This window comes from Hetaerina americana, unplaced genomic scaffold (assembly GCF_022747635.1).
Source record: "Hetaerina americana unplaced genomic scaffold, ioHetAmer1.1.p SCAF_10, whole genome shotgun sequence".
Taxonomy (NCBI): domain Eukaryota; kingdom Metazoa; phylum Arthropoda; class Insecta; order Odonata; family Calopterygidae; genus Hetaerina; species Hetaerina americana.
Genome location: NW_027286070.1, coordinates 75,639,035 through 75,661,592, shown reverse-complemented (window position 1 = coordinate 75,661,592; position 22,558 = coordinate 75,639,035). Strand labels below are relative to the sequence as shown.

General features: G+C 40.8%; 1 protein-coding gene across 2 annotated transcripts in view; it reads right to left on the bottom strand.

Moving 5' to 3' along the window:
* The window catches only part of stol (voltage-dependent calcium channel subunit stolid), a 346,602-nt gene that overhangs the window by 66,179 nt on the left and 257,865 nt on the right, over positions 1 to 22,558 (bottom strand). For both annotated transcript variants that reach the window (XM_071598907.1, XM_071598908.1), the window contains exon 3: positions 16,773 to 16,883. In XM_071598907.1, coding sequence (XP_071455008.1) covers positions 16,773 to 16,883 — 111 coding nt within the window. The remainder of the gene's footprint in view (positions 1 to 16,772; positions 16,884 to 22,558) is intronic.

Below are 22,558 nucleotides of genomic sequence, written 5' to 3'. Positions count from 1 at the left end.
GACTTCCTTTTCCTTTGCATTCCTTTATTCATCCCAACTCCCTATTTCCTCTGTGTTTCACTCTTCCAATCCTCTTCCTCATATGGATCTCTCCTGTGTCTCTACTTTCCAGAATAGATTTTAAGAATAATTACAACTCAATGCAACAATTTCAGAGTGTAAAAATCATTCACCTTGACTGGGGTTCGAACCCAGATCCCTCAATATCCGTTCGAGTGCTTTAGTCACTTAAGCTACCGAGCGACCGGATAGTTAATATATAGGGGATTGATTTACATTCTTTGCTCATTTGTCAAACAGTCCCATGTTTTTCCTCGTATCGTTGTATTTTGAAAAAATGTATACGAAATTTAAGCTTGGCCTGCCAACTCACGATGAGTTTTTATGTAGCTCACGTCAAATTTATTAAAGCGTTACCCGATCGTTAAGTGATCATTTTTGCGAATTTTAACACCTTAGTTGGTTTGAATCATGTCTCTGTTTCGATTGCGCGGGGAAGAAGGACTTCTTCATGGCGAGTCCATTCTTGAGGTGCAGTTCCGTTCGACCGAGGAGTTGTGGCCGTTGGATCTCTAAAACCGATTGACGACGAATGCGCAATCCAAATCTCAGCTTTGGAAAGAATCTCACAGCCTCGAGCATCGCTCGGGCTCGAGCTCAAAAACTCCGCGTAACTTTTCCGGATGAGTTTTGGAGCGGGAGTTGGGAAGGGACCTAAATATCCCTGGCGTGCACGTATTGGCGCTTCCTCTTCATATTTTTTTGTATCTCGTGGGCTAACCGTTCCGAGATAGCTCCGCCGGGAGAGGCAATCGCAGTCCGTGGAGTCCCTCCACCACCACACGCACGACGACACCCTCATGAGGCCGTAGTTCAGGAATTGCAAGGGAGATGGAGGGTGAGGTGGGAAGGGGGCGGAAAGGGGAGTGGGGGGGGGAAACAGGAGGGACCGTGAGAGCGAAGGGTGGATTACAAGGGCAAGGGGTGAACTGGGGGTCACGAATGTTCCTCATCCTCCACACGTCCCCTTTCACCCTCTCACGGCCCTGCCGCTGACCACCCTCCCCTCCCTCCCCCCCGCACCCCTTGCCGCTCCTTATCTGCATGCCCTGGCGTGGAGTTCCGCCCAGAAGTTATTTCATTCTTTCCACTCGGGCTGTATCTGCCATGCTGCCGGGTCTCCCCCTCCACCTCCTCGCCGAGGTTTTTCCTTTTTAGACATTTCGCGACATTCTCACCCTCTCAAGACTTTCCTCTCTTTCTCGGGAGAAACTTTTCAACTTGGCCGTCTAACCAGCCGCTCCCCCTCTTTCCCCCAGCTAAGTGCACCCTCCCTCCCTTCATCACTCTTGTCTCTCTTTGCCCCTTTCCGCCACCCGATTCGTTCGCCCTTCTTTTCGGGCGCGTTTCATTTTGGGTGACACGTGAACGCAATGCATTTGCCCCCCCAGAGCAACGCGGCCCTCTCGTTGCCTAACGCGCCTGTTTCTCGGCCAACCCGCTGGATTTGAGCGGGAGGGCCAAGAAGACGAGGGTGTGCCATTGTCGCTTTGCCCTCTTATGTTTAAAGAAAGAAACAAACTATTAATTTCCTAGTAATGCGTGTGTACCCTCCGCTTCCCGCCCAAAGGCCATTCATAAATGAGTATGGCCATGGATTCATTCATTCAAGGTATTTTACTTATAAATAGTGGGTTTTGGACGATAACCAACGATTCTTATCTTGTGCATGGAAATGGAAACTTTCTTTTTGCACGACTACCAATGCTATTTCCTTCTCCATTCCTTTTTCAATTCTGCCTGACTTCGCGCAAACTGAAAAGCTAACGATTAACTCTGTGTATCGTTTTATCCTTGGCAACGGACGTGGTTGCGATGGATTTGGGGGGGCAGCGGTGTAATAGTTCTTGATGAGGAGCAAGAGCTCTGGAATCCCACATCAATGAACCCAATCCTTCTTTTTCTTTGCCTTCAGAGTTACCCAAATAGTTATCTGATCGAGTATATCACTCAGCTGAGGGTATACGGGATTAAAATACCCTCGGCAGAAGAAACACTATGATTTGAACTCGGGACATCTCCCCCAGTCTGATTCCGAACGTCAAGCTGTCTCACCGGGGGAAATATAAAATCTCGACGTACATTTCAGAATCGCTTAACGTGTGACGCAGGCAAGTAACAAGTGACACATTATTAATCACCCCATGGTAGAGTCCGTAAATTACATGGACACACATACGTTTGAGAAACAGGTCTCGTACATTTGAGGAACAGGCCTCAGGTATAACTAATGTTGAGCTGAGCAATGGGAATAATGGAGAATTTAGGAATGCCTATCAACGGAAGGAAAGTCTTTGAAAGAACCTACCGCGTTAATATATGCACTTCCTTGCTCTTTAATTATCATGAAACCCAAGAGATAATGAGTAAAATGCTATTAAATTGTTGTTTTCTCCCAAACTTATGTGTAAAAGTAATATTTTTTTCATAGCCGGAAACGAACTCACCGTGTAAGACATAAAGCGTTGTTGGAGACACTAACAGTTTCCAATTTCTGAGTCAAAGAAAATTTTGTTCACAGCTCAGGTGATTTTCATAATTAATTTATTCCGTCGTGCATTCAAATTCTGCAGGCATAGTCTTCATATTCTGAGGAAGGAATCGATTATTCATATTGTACGCCTAATTATTAACAACTTCACACGCAGGTTATAAGGCACTGGTAATAGCGAAATGGCATAGAAGACATACGAATGTGAGAAGGTGAACCAAAACTTGTTGGATAGCTGGATATATTCTTACAAATTGAAAACGGTGGGAAAAACTGAATGTTACATATAGTTTAACTGTAAAACATAAAACAAATCCCTGCCGGTTTGTTTGAACACTCAACACAATAACAACAGGTTTTTTATTTAATTATCCGACTATTTCCTTTGATTGTTTTATATATTATTACCTTCCGTTTGTCCATTAATAATTTTAGAACAATTAGATTATTATACGTATGCCACTTTCGTCGTTTGACATCTGTGTATAAGCATTCGCCGCTTCAAAAACTCTTCGTTCTAGAGTATCCCTGTCGGTAACATCCATACCTCAACCAGTTAGTTAGCCCTTCTGGACCCTTTTTAATTTTATTGAACATTACCTAACTCTCAGAGCACCTAATGTAATCTGCTTCCGATGGTGCCTTTAAAATTGAAAATATAGAAACCCAAGTGCGTCGCCAAGTGCATGACACGTTTCACTCATGACAGAGAATCGTTCGTTATCCTTTGTCTCGAGTTCACCAACTTTCGAGTTTTCAACGTTTAAAACAAAGAAAGATGTAAACGATTTGAAGGGACCCTGATTGACACGGACGAACTTCTAAGACTCGAAATTGGGTTATTCCTATGCACCGAAAATTTGGGAACGGTTGGTGAAAGTCGGTGCAGGTCGATGAATACCCCAAACCCTAGGGAAGTTTGCAGGCCTCCTTTACGCTTCCCTTTGCATGGTAATTGACAGATCCAAAGCCGGCTGGACAAAATATTTTCCTGCCGGCTGGACAAAATATTTTCCTCTCCTGATATCCAGCACCGGAGAAACCGGCAAAATAAAGCACCTTGTACCAAGGTGTCTTAAGCTGACAAAATCGCAGAAAATAGTACTGGGACGATTGAAAATTCGTGGGGAAAAGGGATGCTCTCTCTTAACCTTTTATCTTTAATGATGTGTCACGTAGAACTGATATTACCTTTTCGGTCTATCTTGCGGTATATTCCACTCAAGGAGTCGTAAAAGGTTCTCGCTAATATTCCTTAAAATTCACATTGGTTCTGACGAAAACGCATGCAGGACAACCCAAGTATAAGTATACGTTCAGAGCCATTTCTCAGTTCACCGACTTAATGCACTTCATTTGTCTCCTTATTGTTTTGACATACTTCCGCATTCATGTAAAAATGCATGCTTCTCGAATGATACCTCGGCTGTAATTCAACTTTTAAAATACATTTTTGTGATACGATCTGCAAAAATGCCATTATCTTATATCGCATAAAAAAATAATGCTGGAAAAAATTAAACTCAATTTAAGCCCTTGCCTTCGTAAGGAATTTCAAGACATTGAGACATCGCGAGCAATGTTACATTCTCGTATTATAAAAACACTCGACACATTTATTTCATAACGACTATTTTATTATATTGTTATTTTAATTAATTGAATTGAACGGAAGGACGTCGATTTGATCCTCGTTTACCGAAATTTTCAATTATCGATGCTTAAATCAAAAAATGGTGCAGTGAGGGTCCTAAAACCAAAAAAAGCGAAACCTACCCCCACTCACTCTTCGTCTCGGATAAGTGAACATTTTCTAATATCTCCGAGTACTGCCTCCAACTTTGCCAGGGGGAACTTTTCCCACATTCTGGATTCGTCTTGACCCCTCACAAACTATACTTCTTTTACTTTTGTAGACTCACAGGGTTCAGAAATACCGTCTTCCTTGGACATATTCTGAATCCAGTGTATGGGTTATGAAATAAAATTCTAAAATATTCTTGCGTAGTAGTAACTTCAGGCTGGGAAAATTTTTGTGATATAATATCAGTGAATAATTTCGAGAGAATATTTTTCGCTTTATAATTTAATCTAAGTGGTCGGAAGGGTGAAAGGAAAGTGTAATTATGCGTGTGCCTGCGATGAATAGTTATCATATATTTATAATACAAATTATATGCTGAACAAGTAGTGATGTACCACTATGAACAATGCACAGATCAATACACTATATGCTTTTGCATTTAAATTATGATATTATGCATGCGTATATTCGTCATAATATGCAATGAATCTTGTTAAAATTATACTTCAAAGGTTTTTCTTACTTATGCTATACATTTCTAACAGTTTTGTGCATTAAAATATAAGGATTTGAAAGCATACATTTGAAATTGAATACCATACATCCTGTGTAAAGGTAAGGCCAAATTTTGATCGATTGGATTTTATGGAAAAATGAAGAGATTTAGGGACGTTTTAGATGCTGAGCAATAGATAATCAAGCAAAACGGCAATTTTCGTATTTATGCTTCCATATTTCGATATTAAAATTCAATCGTTGAAGTAATTAACGTATCGTTTAACCTAATTGTGGTTTGATTCCAGTGTATGAGAACTAACAGCACATTTAAGAATTATGTAATTATTGTGGAGGTTCATTACTTAAGACCAGCTGTTAGAGTCAACCATTAAAAGAATAATTATTCGGCTTAATTCGGGCGAAATTAAGACTGTGGCAGTCCCTTATTCTTTCATCTAATCCATTGTCGAATGCATTCAATGAATAGTATAATTACATTTGAGAGCTAAGTAATATAAAAAAGCACTAGGTGATGAAAATCGAATTACAATGATCATGCATGAGTACAAGGAGTATAGAAAGATTCAAAAGCGTGGGGAAAACGTAAGTAATAAAGTTTTTATTCTTGAAGAAAGAAACCCACTGCAGGAAAGTTCCCACACATGGAGGGGAGTGTAAAAAAACCTGCGAAAATCAACAGATGGATCATACTCATGCTATTATTGACTAAATTGAAATAAAAAAGTAGCAATAAATGAAAAATTAGAGAATAAACAAAATAAGAACCGATGAACCCATATAAATGGGGAGAGAAATAAAAAAAAGGAAATTACAAATTAAATTAATAAAACAGAAGTAAGAAATATTAAAGAAAAAAATGAAAGAAAAAATATTGCTACTACATTACGATAAAATGACAATTAAAAAATGTAGTATATCATATGATGAAATGAAATCAGGAATATACACAGATAGGGATGAAGTTGCCGTAAGAACATCCCTAGAGGCGAGAAAACCCCTTGCCAATCTTTTTTCCGCGAAAAGAAGTCGATAAGAATATGTTTTACTTTTGAAAATTGAAAAACATGAATGAGTACATTAACAGAGGCATGTATTTTCCCGGTGAAAATGGAAAGAAAATCTCGTAATTACATTTTAAGAACCTTAATCAAATTGGTGTGCCACGCCTGCACTCGGGACAATGATATGGGGTTTTGCGTAAATTTGTTTTTGACCAGCCGTCAAAACGAATTTCAATTCCTCTCTCGCTAGGGAAGGGGGAGTGGGGGTTAACGGGCGCATCGAATGGCTGCAACTCGTTGCGTTCCCTCATGTACGTTAGGTTTCCGCGTCTCTAGGCAATATCGTATGCACACAATGTGCTCCCTGATTCCAGGAGAGGAGGGAATAAAAAACAGCACGCCGTAACGAACCTCCGCATTATTCAAGTGTAGCACCCATATAAATCTACCACCGAAATCAAAAATATTGAAATAAAAGGAGGAAGAATAAATAAAACCTAAAACTGCCGTGGCGGGGGAGAAACTCCCTCCCTCCTTAACCCACTCGCGTCGCCCAATCCCCCACTCGGAAGTTTCCTATACTTTCATTAGTAATTCCGCCGTGATCCCGGAGAGATCAACATGGATTATCAGTATTTCGAGCGAGGGAGTGGAGGGTGGTGGGGGGGGGGGGGTGGAGGGTGGTCCGTCATGGGCAGGGGAGGGATGTTGGAAGGCGGTGCTAATGGGGTCCATCCGTCGGATATTCCCCGCACGCCGGGGCCGCGGGGTGGGCCCCGAGTGAGCGAGGGCGGGGGCGAGGGCCTAGGACGGGGCGGTGAATGAAAAAGGCTCGGGTTGGGTTTGGGCGGTGGTCGGAGTGGGACGAGAGAGTGAATATCTGTTCTCGGAGGTGATCGGATGGAAGGAGGGTGGATTGGAGAGGGTGTGGATGTGGGAGGGTGGGAAAAGTCTCCGGCGGAGAGGGCGGGTGGTATGGAGGAGGAGCAGGAGGGGAGGCTGAAAAAGGAAGAGAGATCGGTCGAGGAAATGGAGAGAAAAATGGAAGTTTGGGAGAGGGGAAGGAGAAATAAACTGTGGTAGAATTAAGGCAAAATTACGCGCACAGAGAGAAAAATTCTATTTGAATATTGAAATACTCTTGATACCAATTATTGGGATAACTGATAATTAAGGAAAATATCTGCGAGACAGCAGGGGATACATTAAATAAATAAAAATGCTGAAATGCATTAAGTGGCGGAGTTACTGCATTTCTTCTGACGAAATATGTCGTAATTAGTACAATTACAGGATTACTTTTGTTGTTTTACTCGTGAAATATTTCGCCTGTTATGGCCACCTTAGCATAAATTATGATAATGCCCGTCTTTTTCGGTATTTAATAATGCCGCGATAGGCGAAAATGGTTCTTAAAATAGCAAAAATATCTGTGAAAATATACCAAGTGCATGCACCAGAGAAATGTTTTCAAATAAACTTCAGTGTTGGCAGATATTCTCATTAACCTCGCCCCTAAAACTAGACATTGATGAAGTGACTCATGGGAGATATTTTGCCATTTTTGATAATCCTTGGCGTATTTGTATAGTAGATTAAGGCTCAATAAATGAAATATAGAATAGTTAAAACTATTTCAAAATTTATTTTCGTTGAAGGGTACTTCATTTGGTTCACGTATTTATTTTATTTTGCGTTTGCTGCACAGGATATGTTTCCTGGACATTTTCATATTCTGCTCTAATAATAATATAATGTAGAAAAACGTCGTTCAATTGCCTAAGAAAGACATGCTGCACGTATATACGAAGAACGAACACGTAAAAACACTATGAGTGAACTATTTCAGCAGTTTTTTACCTAGATTTTAACCTAGAGAATTAAAAGGGATTTAGAGTTTGATTAAGTATTTTCAAATTTAATTTCATATAAAATGCTAACGCGACCGTGTCTTTCTGTAGGTCCAATCGCTCTCCTAGCTCAAGATGCGTAACTCACGGACGGAATAGAGTGGAGGGTGAAAGGGTGCGAGGAGTTTTCTCATTTTGTATTCCACAAGTATGTGTACTATATCTGCTTTTTAAATGTGTTTTCCCGACTGTCTTGTAGTTCCTAGCGTAGAGTGAGTAATTGTGGTGTTTTGGAATGAGCGACTTGCGAGCTACGTGGGAAATAAAAAGCTAATGCTCCTCACATACTTAAACCCAATGTCGTCGTGTTGGAGGCTGAGAGCTTTCATTTTCAGTTTCCTTCGCAGAACATTTGACGAGCGTGAAGAAATGGAAATAGTAATTTAACTAATTTGCTTCTGAAAAAGTACCTCATCCAACCCCATTAAAAGCACTAATACTATGCCAAAATTTGAGAATCAATGAGAAGTGTACCAAAATTACAACATGACGAGCAGTAGGCAATATTTGTCTGAAGTTACAATTGTTCTGGAATTATGGGCATTATTACACGAAGTTAGGTTGATTTATATTAAGTCAGATTGAGCCAAATGTTTATCATAACCATATTTTTCTATGTAAACTACTGGTTGACTATTCTAATTATATGTCCTGAGAGCTTTAATAAATATTTTTGAATATATAGAAAGTTATGCAATATTATTCTTATATTATTATGATATTTCATCGAAAAAACCTCCCGATTACTTGCTGAGAAGTAAAGGAAAATATTGAGTCTTATACGGTGCATGTTATTTACTTTTCAAATTATATGCCCGTATCAGTTACTTTGGAAAAATAGTTCGGAGGTACTTTCGCTCAGAGAGTGACGTCATTGACGTCATTTCCTTGAGAAGACGTTTCGGCTACGTGCCAAGGATGACGACGGGTTACGGCTGATGCCTATGGGCACCTGCATCCAAATCCAAACGGTGTGGTTTTCTTGCAATAAGAACTTTCTAAGCAACCATACCATGGCACAACTTCACAGAAAACTCATCTCTCTACCCTGAATGCCTGCATTCCTTATGCTTTCTTATTAGTGAGCTTTAGCGTCAATTATCTCGCAACTTCAATCATCAAGTTCAACTTAACGTTGACGATTTATATTTTTGTTCACGCATATCGATATTTTGGGTCCGCGATAATTATAAATTAAATGATTTCATCTGTGAGAAAATAGTTTTGAGAAAAACTTACCCGTTGTTAAATAAAGTCCATTGTCATGCACCATAAAATAAGCATTCACACAATTTTTTTGGTGAGTTAATTTTCAACATTTCAATGCGCCACGTCCTATTCAGTTCACCAGCATCGTAAGGTGCTAACATCCATCCAACACTAATAAAGATGTCATTTTTCTGGCCCACGTGCTGATTGAAACTCAAAGGCGTGCCATTTAAATGCGCGACGAAGGAAAAAGGCGTCGTGTAATGAACTAGAAAACAAGCAATAACTTCACACAGGCTTATTGGGTTTTTATGTGTTGAAAAACATATCCCTTTCATTAGCAAACATTTGTCTTCATGTAAATTAGCGATTTCATGGGTTACTTTCTTCCATATTTACAAACAAATGAAACATCTTATCAACTGGGAATTGAAAGTTTATCTCTGAATTCCTTACTTCTCATGTTTACGGAAAAGAAACATCAGGTCAGGAAAATTAATACCAGGTTCAGTTAGACACACGAAAGTTGATTTCATACAGTTTTGCTTTTAAGAATGATTTGTAAGCGGTTTAATAAAATCTATTCATAATGACTGTTTTCACAAAAAAATCGGATATAATATGAAAATAACAGTAAATGCTGTTACGGCGATTGCTCGTGTGTGATCTGGGCCTTGATGGTTCCAAGTGGAATCCAGTATCCGGTTGAGTCCAGCAGCTCCAGATTGTAAATTCCTAAGAGCACGTCTAATTGTGTATAGAAGTGATATTTTTTTTATTTAAGTTTACATTAGGTTTTTCATATTTTTAAGTACATTCTGTATTTAGTGTCAAATTTCGACGTCTCTCATTTTTCAGAAAAAATTGGAAAATGCCGCGGGATGGAGTTGAGGGTTTGCATTCAACGGTTGGATTGCGTCATGACGTCACGTCACACAGTGACATCACCAACCAACCGACCAATCACGCACAAGATGGGAGTCGCAAATCCGAGCGGAAAAGTGGAGACATGTATAATGGAGGAACAGCGTTTACTCAATGGCGTGCGGGTCTTTTGCAACGCAAGAGTTCATGAGTAGTGCTGCAATGACAATTTCATTTCATGGCCATAGCAATCAACCCGGGAGTTGATTTGATGGGGGAGGGTGAGGTCGGTCACGTGCTGAGCGCCTCGGCGTTTGAATTGCGTACTTTGAGGACTCAGTCCTTGATCGCCTGTGGTTTTTTTTAGGAAGATATGGAACCAAAATATCATACAGGTTAAGTTTCACTGCGAGTGTTGAGCAGCAATTTGAACGCGGAACCCTATTTGAACTAGCAGAACCCTTTGCTCACTAATATGCCGACGTGTCTCATCGCACGTGAAGCGACATAACCCCAGAGAATGGTTATCTCACACTTTTATTGACGAGTCCGCATTTTAGACACTTCGGCTCAAAGCCATAATTAACGTTAAGAGAGGACACGTCCCTTATTTAATGCATGCATTAGGACCACCGCTCTTCATTCAGGGTGTTCATCCATTTTAACTGACCTCGCAGGAGAAATGAATGGAAGAATAAACTGTACTTCCAGACTCTCCCTCGTGCCTATTGGGATTTTTTTACAAGGAATTGGGTCACGCGATGAACTAGCCGTTGAGACGCGTGGAAGAGTCCCACACTCACCATTTGGCCACTTCGACACTCGTGCATTAGGGGTTCGAACCCCGACGACTCGGAGGGGGGTGGGTGGTTTTTGGCAATCCACTCACCGGTCCGATACTTGGGCGACTTTGAGGGTAGGAGCGGTGGGGAAGGGTTGGTTGCGAGACAGGGGAACGAAGGGTAAGAGAGCAGGGGGAAGGGGGTTGGGAGGGGGAAGGGAACGGTTGGGAGGGTCCCGAGGAAGGAAGAGTTCGGGCGGGGAGGGATGAGGGGAGGGAGACGCCGAGTGAGATGCTGTAGCGGGAGGCGTGGGGGTGGGTGGGTCTCTGAGGGGTGGGAAAAGGAGAGGTAAGAAGGGATCGATTGTGACTGGGCGAAGTGGGAGGGGTTTTAAAGGGGCGGCTGGGGTTGGTTGGGTGACTCACCCAGAGGGGCGGGGGGGGGGGGAGGAAATACATTTATTGTTTGGGACAAATGTCACGCCGAGGGAAGTATTTGCCATTATATTTTAAATTGATTAATATCATTATCATATTCGCCGTTAAGCACAATGAAACATTCGAAGAATAGCTGCTGATGGTAACTAGCGGAAGGCCGAAGGGTCAGTTAAAGTGAGTCATTTTTTAAATGATGACATTTTAGTTTTATGTTACGTTAAAAGGATTTAGTTCAGATAAATTTTCAGGGTGATGGCATCCTTAAGAATAATAGCTAATGGCTGACGAGGAAGGCAAACACGTAATTTATCCAGATAAGGTCAAATGAAACGATGCGCGTATTTTGACACTTAATTTTACATTAGAGTTATGGAAATACAGCTATACGTTTCGTCGCAAACAAGACATCAAGGGCATCTAGTTTATATTGAAACGAGGGAGTAAGAGGGGCAAGGTAAAGAAATTTTGGGAGATAAATAGAGACACTAGCAAAATAAACGAGTATTATGCGAGAATCCGTGGCGAGCCCGGAAAAAGCGTGGAAATGGCTTTACTAAAAATAATGGAACTTCATTGGCCATCATTGGCAACAAAGGCTAATTATTTTGTTCCATCAACAACTCGTTCCCACCCATAATATTTCATGAAAGAGTGAAAGCATATGCTAGGGCATCTGTGTTTATTAATAGTCGTCATTCTCTCTTAAGGAGCCATTAATGAGTGTTGCTGACGAAATAAATTATATGGGTCAATATTTTAGCATTGAGCATAGTTTTCTCTCCAAAATTAAAGAAATTGGAGGGATTTTTAATCTTGTAGCTCTTTCTGCTAAAGCTTAAATTATCATTAAATGTATTTGTATGTGATATTGCGTTACTTTTCCAATGTTTGTCTTCGATGCCCGAATCCATAATTATGGGTACTAGTAGAAAAGAATTTATTTTATTGGGTAATACACAATACATTTTACGTTTATAATGCCAGTTCTATTGTCTTCGCCACCACATTCAAAAAGTGGGCTTGTTGAATAATGATCTTATCTAAAAACTTAACCTTGCCTCGTCTTCAAAAGGAGAGGTATGGTCACACGAGGTGTCATTCCCAGTACGCATGATGCCCCGGGCGATGAAACGAAACCGTGCATGATTCTGGGAAACGTAAATCAGCGGATACCCTTTTACGCTAGCTACTACTTAAACAGGCCATTAGTCTATAAATTTTGAACACCTATTGATCCCTTTTCAAAACAATGTGATTCCTCAATCATCCATCCATTCAAATAGAAATCAATCGAAGTAATTTAATATGAATACTTGTTAGGTAGTACTTGCAGGCAGAATCTAATCGAAATAAATCGCTCTTTGGCTTTGAAATATGCATTAAAACTGAGGAAAAACGAAATTAATATCATGTCGCCACTTTAGAAAATATTGTTCACGTGAAATTATAAACAATGCCTAGACTACGCAGAAGCCGAATAAATTAGGTTGGCCAGTTAATATACTGCTTTGGAATGACGTTACTCGGCAGCATTCGTTGTCGGAATGAGCTGAAGACTAGATAAACGTCTGGCTGTAGCCCTGAATGGCTGGATGCTGCTGCTGTTGTTGCGACGACGGAGTGCATTGCTTTCGAGTCCTGCTTGGCAACACGAACTCTCGGTCGTTATGGCGCCCCCTGAGTGGGTGCGAAATGACCCCATCTGTCGGAGCGGTGAAAATAAAAAAAAACAGAAAAAAAAGAATAGGAATAAAAACGAGGTAACGCGTCTGTGACACCAAGAATCACAAGTATCAACAAATTCATCCCTTTGCCTTGAAAGCAGGGCACGAGGGAGAAACCGAGACAAAGACGCGGTGGGGCTTGGCACCACGGCATCGGGATGAAAGAGAAGGAAGGAATGAGAGTGGTTGGGTTTTGGAGGATGCGGAAAGGAGCAGGCCTCGATTTCACACCGCTTGAACTCCGGAGTGGATGGCACGCGCTGGCTGGCACTTGCTGGCGCCACATTGGTTTCACCGTTGGCGGGGGGGGGGGGGGGGCGGAGGCGAAAGCCTGAGCGCGGGAACGTGTCGGGGATGCCGTGCACCGCATGAATAGTCAGGGGTTGATGCTCCCGAACCTTTCAGTGACTCATCTGCGAATTAAACGTTTAGCGTGCGCGATGAGTGTTCTCGGGCTGCTGTTTCTCGTTTCGTTTGCTTAACCGAAAGGGGCGGGCGAGAGAGCATTCATACGCCGAGGTCACCTGCAGCAGGGTTATCTGCGATATTTTACAAGCGACAGGAGTTAGACATTTTGGCTTAGTTCCAAGCGTCGGGAGGAGGGAGCACGAGCGCAGCGCCACCACTCAGGGGAATGCCACATCTTAAAATTCTCATGGAGAGGAATAAAATATCAATCAGTTACTTATAAGTCTCGGTCAAATCTGCCTGAATCGATTGAAAAAAATGCACGACATCCGAGTGGAATGAAACTATTTTCACTTAGTTTCATTCGAAAAATATCCATTTATCTGAGGCATATTTGTTTCATGAAGTGTTATGTTAATTCAGAGTGGCGGTCGTTATTCAAAGAGATTTTTGTTTTTAGTTCACGCAAAGTTGAATTACTCGTTCACTTAAATCGTTTAAGGAGTCAAAAATTCCTTCATGTATGGAGTGCGTCAATATGTTTTGAGTATTTTTCAACATTTAATCTCATTGATATATGGTAAAAGAGAAGTAATTATTTTGATTTCACTTAAGTGATAAACAGAAGGATTTTTCTTGCCATTATTCTTTGAATAGAATTACTTTAAAATGTCGAAAGGACCTCGGATAGAAAATCAGCCTCGAAGGAAACCAACCCTGTATTTTAAATGGTGCGCCTGAACAGGCGAGTGCCATTCGAAGGCACTGTCGAAGTATACTGGTCCTGTGGCACAAGACCGCAGAGATTATTAAACACCCATGGCTTTTAGAGCCTGGGTGAGACCAATCATCGAAATCCATTTATTCAAACATCACACTCTGGGTAAATACACTTTCTCAACTTGACCGAATGACTTTAATATAGTATTCAGTCAACGGATTAATTTAATTTGAAACACCACTTGAAATTATTCCTTCCTTTTAATTTTTAATTTTTACTAATATCAAAGAAAAACTAATACACACCAATCGAATGGAGAATAATGAATTTCAATCAAAAGTTGCAATATCTATTGAACAATTCGGAATTTAACGAAGCACTTCAGGAAAATAAGTCAATTGTTATGCAATATAATTTAATGTGAATTATGCCCAAGACAAACATTCAACAATCGTGTGTTATCAAGTTCGATAAGTTCGAGAATTCCACTCCGAGAATCTACCATTCAGTGGCGGCTTATCGTCATTCATCTCCGCCCGGTTAAGGCCATTACCGGTGCAATGCATTTTTCTCGGAAACTGGAATGGCATCGGTGTTGCGCATGCCGAGAGCAGTTTTCCGCCTGGCAAGGATCAGGGAGGCGCGAACAAGAGGGGTGCGGGGAAATTAACAAGCTCCCCTCTCACGAGAGAGTGGCAAGTGCCCGGGAAAAGGCAGGAGGGCGGGGGTGGGAGTGGAGAATGACCGACGAGACGGGAGACTCCCGGGGTCGTGCGGCAAAGGGGCGTCGTGGAAGGAAGGGGGAGCCCGGTGGGAGGGGGGAAAGGAGAGAGAGAGAGAGACGGGGAAAGGGGATCATGGGGCCTCAACAGGGGGTCACGGGGCGAGGCCCTGGGGAGGGGGGAAGCCTCTCCTCATCCTTCTCTCTCGGCCACCCCTTGAGAAAAGGGCCCGGCGCTGCTCCCCACGAGTGCTCCCGGATTGCTCAACTGGTCTCCGGCATGCTCGTCTCCTCATATTCCCTTCAGCCTTGCCCGTTCTCCCATTCCAAAATGCAAAGCTGGTGACTGCCTCAGAAATAATCGCATGTGCTCCGAAACATTTTTATGTCCATCCAGTCAAAGGTAAAAAGTTTCACAGACGAAATTTTTTGAATTAGGAGTCGAACGTGTGCTCTGGTTAGTTTAAAGAGTTGATGGAGACACTTTGACAGTTGCTGTAACATAATCATCAGTGTATGTGCCTTTAAAGTTCAGAAATTTCAAAGTGTACCAGTTATTTGGGGTAAATGGGGTTCGACTCCGGATACCTCGATTTATTGCCGACTGCTTGAACTAATTAAGCCAAACTGTGGCCCCGCTGTGAATTTGGGCTCTCAAATAAGGGGGATCTGGTCTCTGTTTAAACGTTCCGCGTCTAAGTCCGAGGCTCCAAGTACTCACGTGTAATATTGGAGTTTTAATGGATCAATGTGTTATAATAGTAATGGCCTTAATTACCACATAAATAAATGATGAATACTAGCACTTAGGATTGATATTGAATTAGGGTAGGGTCGTGTGAAAATTTTGTGTATGGGACGTACATTTTCGATTGAAAGATACCGAAGAATTATAGACTTTTAGGCAATACATACAACCCCTTTTGGCAGTTTTCGGGTTATTATGTGGTTGTAGACTATTGGAAAGATAAACTAGATATTTATTAGCTCAGATATGCAGTAATTGATGAGAATAGATTGGATGACCAAAACTCTTTTGGCGTCCAATCATACGTACACTACCCTTGCCTCAGGGAACCAAGCTTACTCAACGTTCAAAGGCTTTCGATTTGATCAAATGTTAAATTGGAAAATATAAAGACTGCAGAACAGCGCTATGAAGTCACGAAATGCATGTGCGGGTGGTAGGGTTGTCAGGGCAACAAACAGATATTCTGTGATATTTACACCTGCATCGTAAGTTCTAAAAGACTACTATCTGTGACCACTGTTAACTATAATTTTTACGCACAGCTAAATCCCTTGCAGCAGTCCTGTAGAAAAAAATGTATTTGCTGATGACGTGAAATGTTTTAAGGAATTTTAATCTCAAATAACTGTTTAGAAATAGAGATATGACTATTAATAGAAATGATGTCGTGCATCGTGGTTGATAAATTAAATATTAGTCTTGCTACGCGATTGAGTTCTCCATACGTAAATAATAGTTTATATGTGAGAATTATCTGATATTAAATATTCATGGAACATTTAATACAGTTCCATATTTCGGAATTTTTTCTAGTTCGGTCTTGAATTTCAAGGCGCATGCGGTAAACTTTGTATACAGGTAAAAATGGCTGAAGTTTGAACATATTGTTATGCTTTTTGGGAGCTTAATGTTAAATTATTTGAAGTCGTACACTTTTATCTTAAGATTCTTGTCTTATATAATTACCTTAACCTCTGAGGAATTTTGCGTTTTCTTATGAAAATATTGAGTTGTCTGCGTCACTATTTTCGTTGATTTTTTAAAAGACGTTTAATGCGCTCATTTGGGAGAGATATGTTGTTCAAGCGGGGTAAATATGAAAAAGTAAGCATGAAAAGAATATTAAATGGGTTAATTTGAATAAAAAATGAAAAGAGCAGACAAGGTCATCTGGTCTAAAAGTAAATCAATCTATGTCAGCTTCTTACGATATGGTGACGTCATTTTTGACCTGACGAGGCAACATTAAGGTCTAGATTTTTTTGAGGAGAAAGAGTATGGATCCCTTCGCCGTTGGAATCTCGTGAGGACTGGAGTACTCATTTAAGCGGGACTGCAAAGGAAACAAAGAAAGAACAGGAAACCCTTACCGTTAAGGCGCTCATCTTGATCTCCATCATATTTTTCACTTCTTGGGCCATTTCCCGTATCATGAGCAATCCATCTTTTCTCGAAACCTGCGTCTCAAGCTCTTGGTATTTCTGAAAAAAGTCATTGAAAACAATTCAGAGGGTGTTGGAAATGCATCCATTCTGATTCGTTTTTTATTTTACTCGTCGATCACTCTGAGGGTCGATGGATTACCAGTGGCGAAATTTGGAAGCAATAAATATCAAAAAATTGTCATAAATTTTGAATCCAAGACAAAATTCCATCCACTTAATCCATTTAAACGTAACACAAGTATTAATGTAAACTTAAAACTAAGAATGGAAAAGTAGATTCAATGGCTATAATTGGCGTAGAATCGGACCTAATATAAGTTATTGCATGTGTAGAGATCAATGGTTAACAATTGCTCTCTGTTTAAGGACTGAAATTGAACAATTGACCTATGAGTATTTGGGCGTACATAGAAAAGCATTTCAGAATTAGAGTTTCGACTCCCTGTTCTACAACATATACATACATATATATACATATACATACATACATATATATACAAACATACAAACATATATACACACATACAAACATATATATACACACATACATACATATATATATATATATATATATATATATATATATATATATACACACATATATATATATATACATATATATATATATATATATATATATTATTATTAAGTAATCTACCGGTTAAGGTAGGTTTTTGGATGGACATAATTACCAATTAAAATAATTTGTGACCCCTAGCAAAACACAACATCCTACTCTACATCAGGTCCCTTTTCAGCTCTGAGTACTTTCTTCCTCCCTTCATCCCGTCCAATATCCCTATCCTGTTCCTTCTCTTTCCTCGTTTGCCTAACATTCTCCCCTCAATTACAGTCTTCAACATCCCGCTGCCGGTCAATACCCCCTTCATCCACTTTTCCTGCCTCCATAGGATTGCTCCCAACAAACCCCTCTCTTCGCCCACCATACCAAGTACTTCCTCATTTGTTTTCTTCTCTGTCCATTTCACCTTCTCCATTCTTCTCCACACCCACATTTCAAAAGCCTCCAGTCTACGTCTATCCTCCTGCTTCAACGACCACGTTTCCGCGCCGTACATAGCTACGCTCCATATCAAAGTTTTTACGAGTCTTTTCTTAACATCCTTACTCAAAGTCGCTGTCATTAACTCCCTCCTCCTTCTGAAAGCCTCTTTGCCTAGCGCAATTCTTCTCCTTACGTCCCTGCTACTTTGACCGTGTTGGTCCAAAACACTACCGAGATGCGTAAACTGTTCTACCTGCTCTAGTTTTTTCCCTCCTATTTTAATGTTAAGCTTAGCCTTTTTCTTTCTAGAAAATCGCATAACCTTTGTTTTATTAATATTGATTCTCATCCCATACCTGTCGCACTGAATTTATAATTCACTATGGCATCACGCGTACCTCTCCCCTTCCTAAACTCAAACTGATCATCCCCTAAGTAATCATTTGCCCTACCCTCTATCCATTTGTTTATGATCCTGAGAACAACTTTAGCTGCGTGGGATATCAAACTTATTGTCCTGTAGTCCTCACATGATGTAACCTTCACCTTTTTCGGAATAGGAACTACAACTGATCTAAATAAAAATGGGGAAGAAAACTCCAATGGCTGTAAAAATTAGTTGCAAATCTCTCTTCAGACCAATTGTAGTTTTGGTTTAACGGGAACCACGTCAGGGACCAACCACAACCTCTCGACCAGAATACCCTCTGTGGTGGTTTAGGGGAAATTAATCCGCGTCAGGGACCAACACACAGCCACACGCACACTATCCTGACTGGAATCCTTCACGAGGCTGTGAGACCCTGTTAAAGAATTACAGATGGAGATGGTATCCTTCACGAGGCTGTAGAGTAGACCCCGTTAAAGATTCCAGGATATTCTCAAGCACACACTTTGTGATTGGTACAGACCAATCACACACACAAGCACTCAAGAAACACACACTCAAAAGGGCCCGACTTCTGGGAGAATCTGGACACAGGTAAAGAGCAACCAGGATATTCGTCGGCGCATTCCCGTTAAACCAACACAACAATTGGTCTGACGAGAGATTGGCAACTAATTCTTACGGCCATTGGAGTTTTCTTCCCCATTCTTATTTAATTGAGAGACCGTAGAGTCATTATTTCTTGCTATAAAACTGATCTCACGAAGTCTTCCGGCCAGATTCCTTCCTCATAAATACTGCGAATCAGCTCATACAGCCTCTTCCTCCCACATTTTCCTAAGCATTTTAAAAGTTCCACGGGAATGTTATCTACCCCCACGGCCTTATTTAGTTTCATCTCCCTTAATGCCCTTTCCATCTCATTGTCTAGTATGCATGGACCTAAGCTATCTTCCTCTACGTCATATTCTTTTTGAATGTCTAACTTGTTGGTCTAAGTTCTTTACTATACAGTTCTTCCATATACTCCTTCCATCTCTCTTGAATCTTTCCTGCGTCAACTATTACCTTACCCGCCTTATCTCTAACTGTTAGCATAGATCTACCTTTCTTACTTCCCGAAAAAGATTTAACTTTGCTGTACAGCGCACCAATTTCACCTTTCCTCTGCAGACTTTCCATATCCTCGCACTGCGTCTTCAACCAAGCTTCTTTTGCTTTATTTGTTGCCCGCCTCAATTTATTGTTTAATTCTTTGTACTTCATTTTGCCTAACTCTGTATTTCTATTCTTCCATTTTCGCCGCTCATCCATCTTTGTAATCATCTCATCCGTGATCCATGGTTTCCCAGTCCTTTTAGTGTTTACGGTTCCAATAGTGTCTTTTGCGGCTTCCGATAACCCTTTCTTGATAATTTCCCATTTTTCTTTGATATTACTTAGCTCTTTGCCATCCTACATGATTTCCTCTACAGCCTGTTGGTACTCATTTTTTTAAATCCATTTAATGCTTCTACATTCCATTTTCTAACCCGCCGCCCCTGCCTTATCTTTTTGAAACCGACGCAACATTTCAACAATAACTAAATTGTGGTCAGAGTCCGCATCCGCTCCCGGGAAGCTGTGCGAATTTATCACACTGTTCCTAAACCTGTGTCTAACCAGGATATAATCTAGCTGATACCTTTCTGCGTCACCTGGCATTTTCCATGTATACCTGCGTCTTTTGTGGTGTCTAAACCAAGTGTTGGTGATGCCTAACCCCTGTCTCTTGCAGAACACAACTGCTTTCTCCCCGCGGTCATTCCTCGTGCCTAAACCGTAGTCCCCCACCTCATGACCATCTCTTCCTTCGCCTACCGTCGCATTCCAATCCCCCATCACTATCAAATGTTTCCCTGCGGTAACACACGCGATAATGTCCTCTAATTGATCGTAATGCTATCGACCTATTCTTCCTTACTTACATTGCTCGGTGGCATATACTACCTTGATCAAAAATTTCCCGGAATTTATTCAGAAAATTAAAAATACAAGTTTATTCATCTAAATCTATATTGTCCCCTTCAAAGTAATCCCCATCGACTGCAACACACTTATGCCAGCGCTTGATCCAATCCTCGAAACATTTTTTATATTCGGCTTTCGGTATGTCCATCAGTGCTTCCTGCGATTTTTCCATTACTTCCTCTCGGCTGCTAAAACGCGTTCCCCGTAATGGTTTTTTAACTCGATTGAACAGAAAGAAGTCACAGGGAGCCAAATCAGGTGAATTCGGTGGCTGTTGGATGGTATTTGTTGCATTTTTCGTCAAAAAATTACGAATAATGATAGCACTGTGCGACGGTGCGTTATCATGGTGCAAAATCCACGAGTTTTCTGCCCACATTTCTGGTCTCTTTCGGCGAATTGCTTCACGCAAACGTCTCATAACGCCCAAATAATACTCTTTGTTTACTGTCTGGCCTTCTGGCAAAAATTCATGATGCACTACACCGTTGTAATCCATGAAAACCGTCAGCATTGCCTTCTTTTTTGACTGAAAACGACGTGGTTTTTTTGGTCTCGGCTCATTTGGTGAACGCCATTCACTTGCCTGATGTCTGGATTGCGTGTCGTACTCATAAACCCACGTCTCGTCTCCAGTAATGATCCTTTTGATGAATGTGGGATCGGATTCAGCCTCGCAAATCATGTCTTTTGCGACGTCAACACGGTCTCTTTTTTGCATGAAATTGAGGTCTTTTGGCACCAACTTTGCTGCTACACGACGGAAACCCAAATCATTAACCACAATGTCTTGGGCGGATCCATAGGCAATGTTCAAGTCCTCCGCTATTTCTCTGATGGTTAATTTGCGGTTATTGACCAACATTTCTTTTACTTTATCAATTTTTTCACCGACTTTCGATGTCGATGGTCTGCCACTGCGTTCATCATATTCGATTGACTCACGACCACTTCTGAACCGCTCGTGCCACTGGTAAACGACCGTTTTTTTTAGAGAATCGTTGCCGAAACACTTTTCCAACATTTCCAACGTCCGTGCGCCACTAAATCCGTTTTTTACGCAAAATTTAATACAAGTTCGTTGTTGCAAATTTAAATCCATTTCTGAAATTGTAAAAAATCGCCAACACACACAGAGATAGATGTACTCTTGGCTACGTAACTTTTGCAAATGTCAAGTTATGACACTAAGATTTAAAGGGAATATCAACAACAGATGTACCAATTTAACAAAAAAACAGAACTCAAATCGGAACGATGGGAGCGCCACACGGTGGTTATTCCGGGAACTTTTTGATCAAGGTAGTATACCTGAATAATAACCAAGTTCGTCGGTTCTGCTTTTATCTCTACTAGTAATAAGCTATCCGTTACTTACTCTATGTTGACTACGCTTCTTCCTACCTCTTCATTTCATACTATAGCAACATACATACATATATATATATATATATATATATATATATATATATATATATATATATATATATATATATATATATATATATATATATATACATATACGAGGATATATAAGGCAGGGGCGGCGAGTTAGAAAATGGAATGTAGAAGCATTAAATGGGTTGAAAAGGAAGGAATACAAACAGGCGGTAGAGAAAATCATGGAGGATGGTAAAGGGCTTAGTACTACCGAAGAAAAATGGGAAATGATCAAAAAAGGGTTGTCTAAAGCCGCAAAAGACACTATTGGAACCGTTAACGCTAAAAGGACTAGGAAACCATGGATCACGGATGAGATGATTACAAAGATGGATGAGCGGCGAAAATGGAAGAATATAAATACAGAATTAGGCAAAATGAAGTACAAAGAATTGAACAATAAATTGAGGCGGGCAACAAATAAGGCAAAAGACGCATGGTGGAAGACGCAGTGCGAGGATATGGAAAGTCTGCAGAGGAAGGGTGAAATCGGTGCGCTGTACAGCAAAGTTAAATCGTTATCGGGAAGTAAGAAAGGAAGAGCTATGCTAACAGTTAGAGATAAGGCGGGTAAGGTAATAGTTGACGCAGGAAAGATCCAAGAGAGATGGAAGGAGTATATAGAAGAACTGTATAGTAAAGAACTCAGACCAACAAAGTTAGACATTGAAAAAGAAAATGACGTAGAGGAAGACAGCTTAGGTCCAGGCATACTAGACAATGAGATAGAAAGGGCATTAAGGGAGATGAAACTAAATAAGGCCGTGGGGGTAGATAACATTCCCGTGGAACTTTTAAAATGCTTAGGAAAATGTGGGAGGAAGAGGCTATATGGGCTGATCCGTAGCATTTATGAGGAGGGAATCT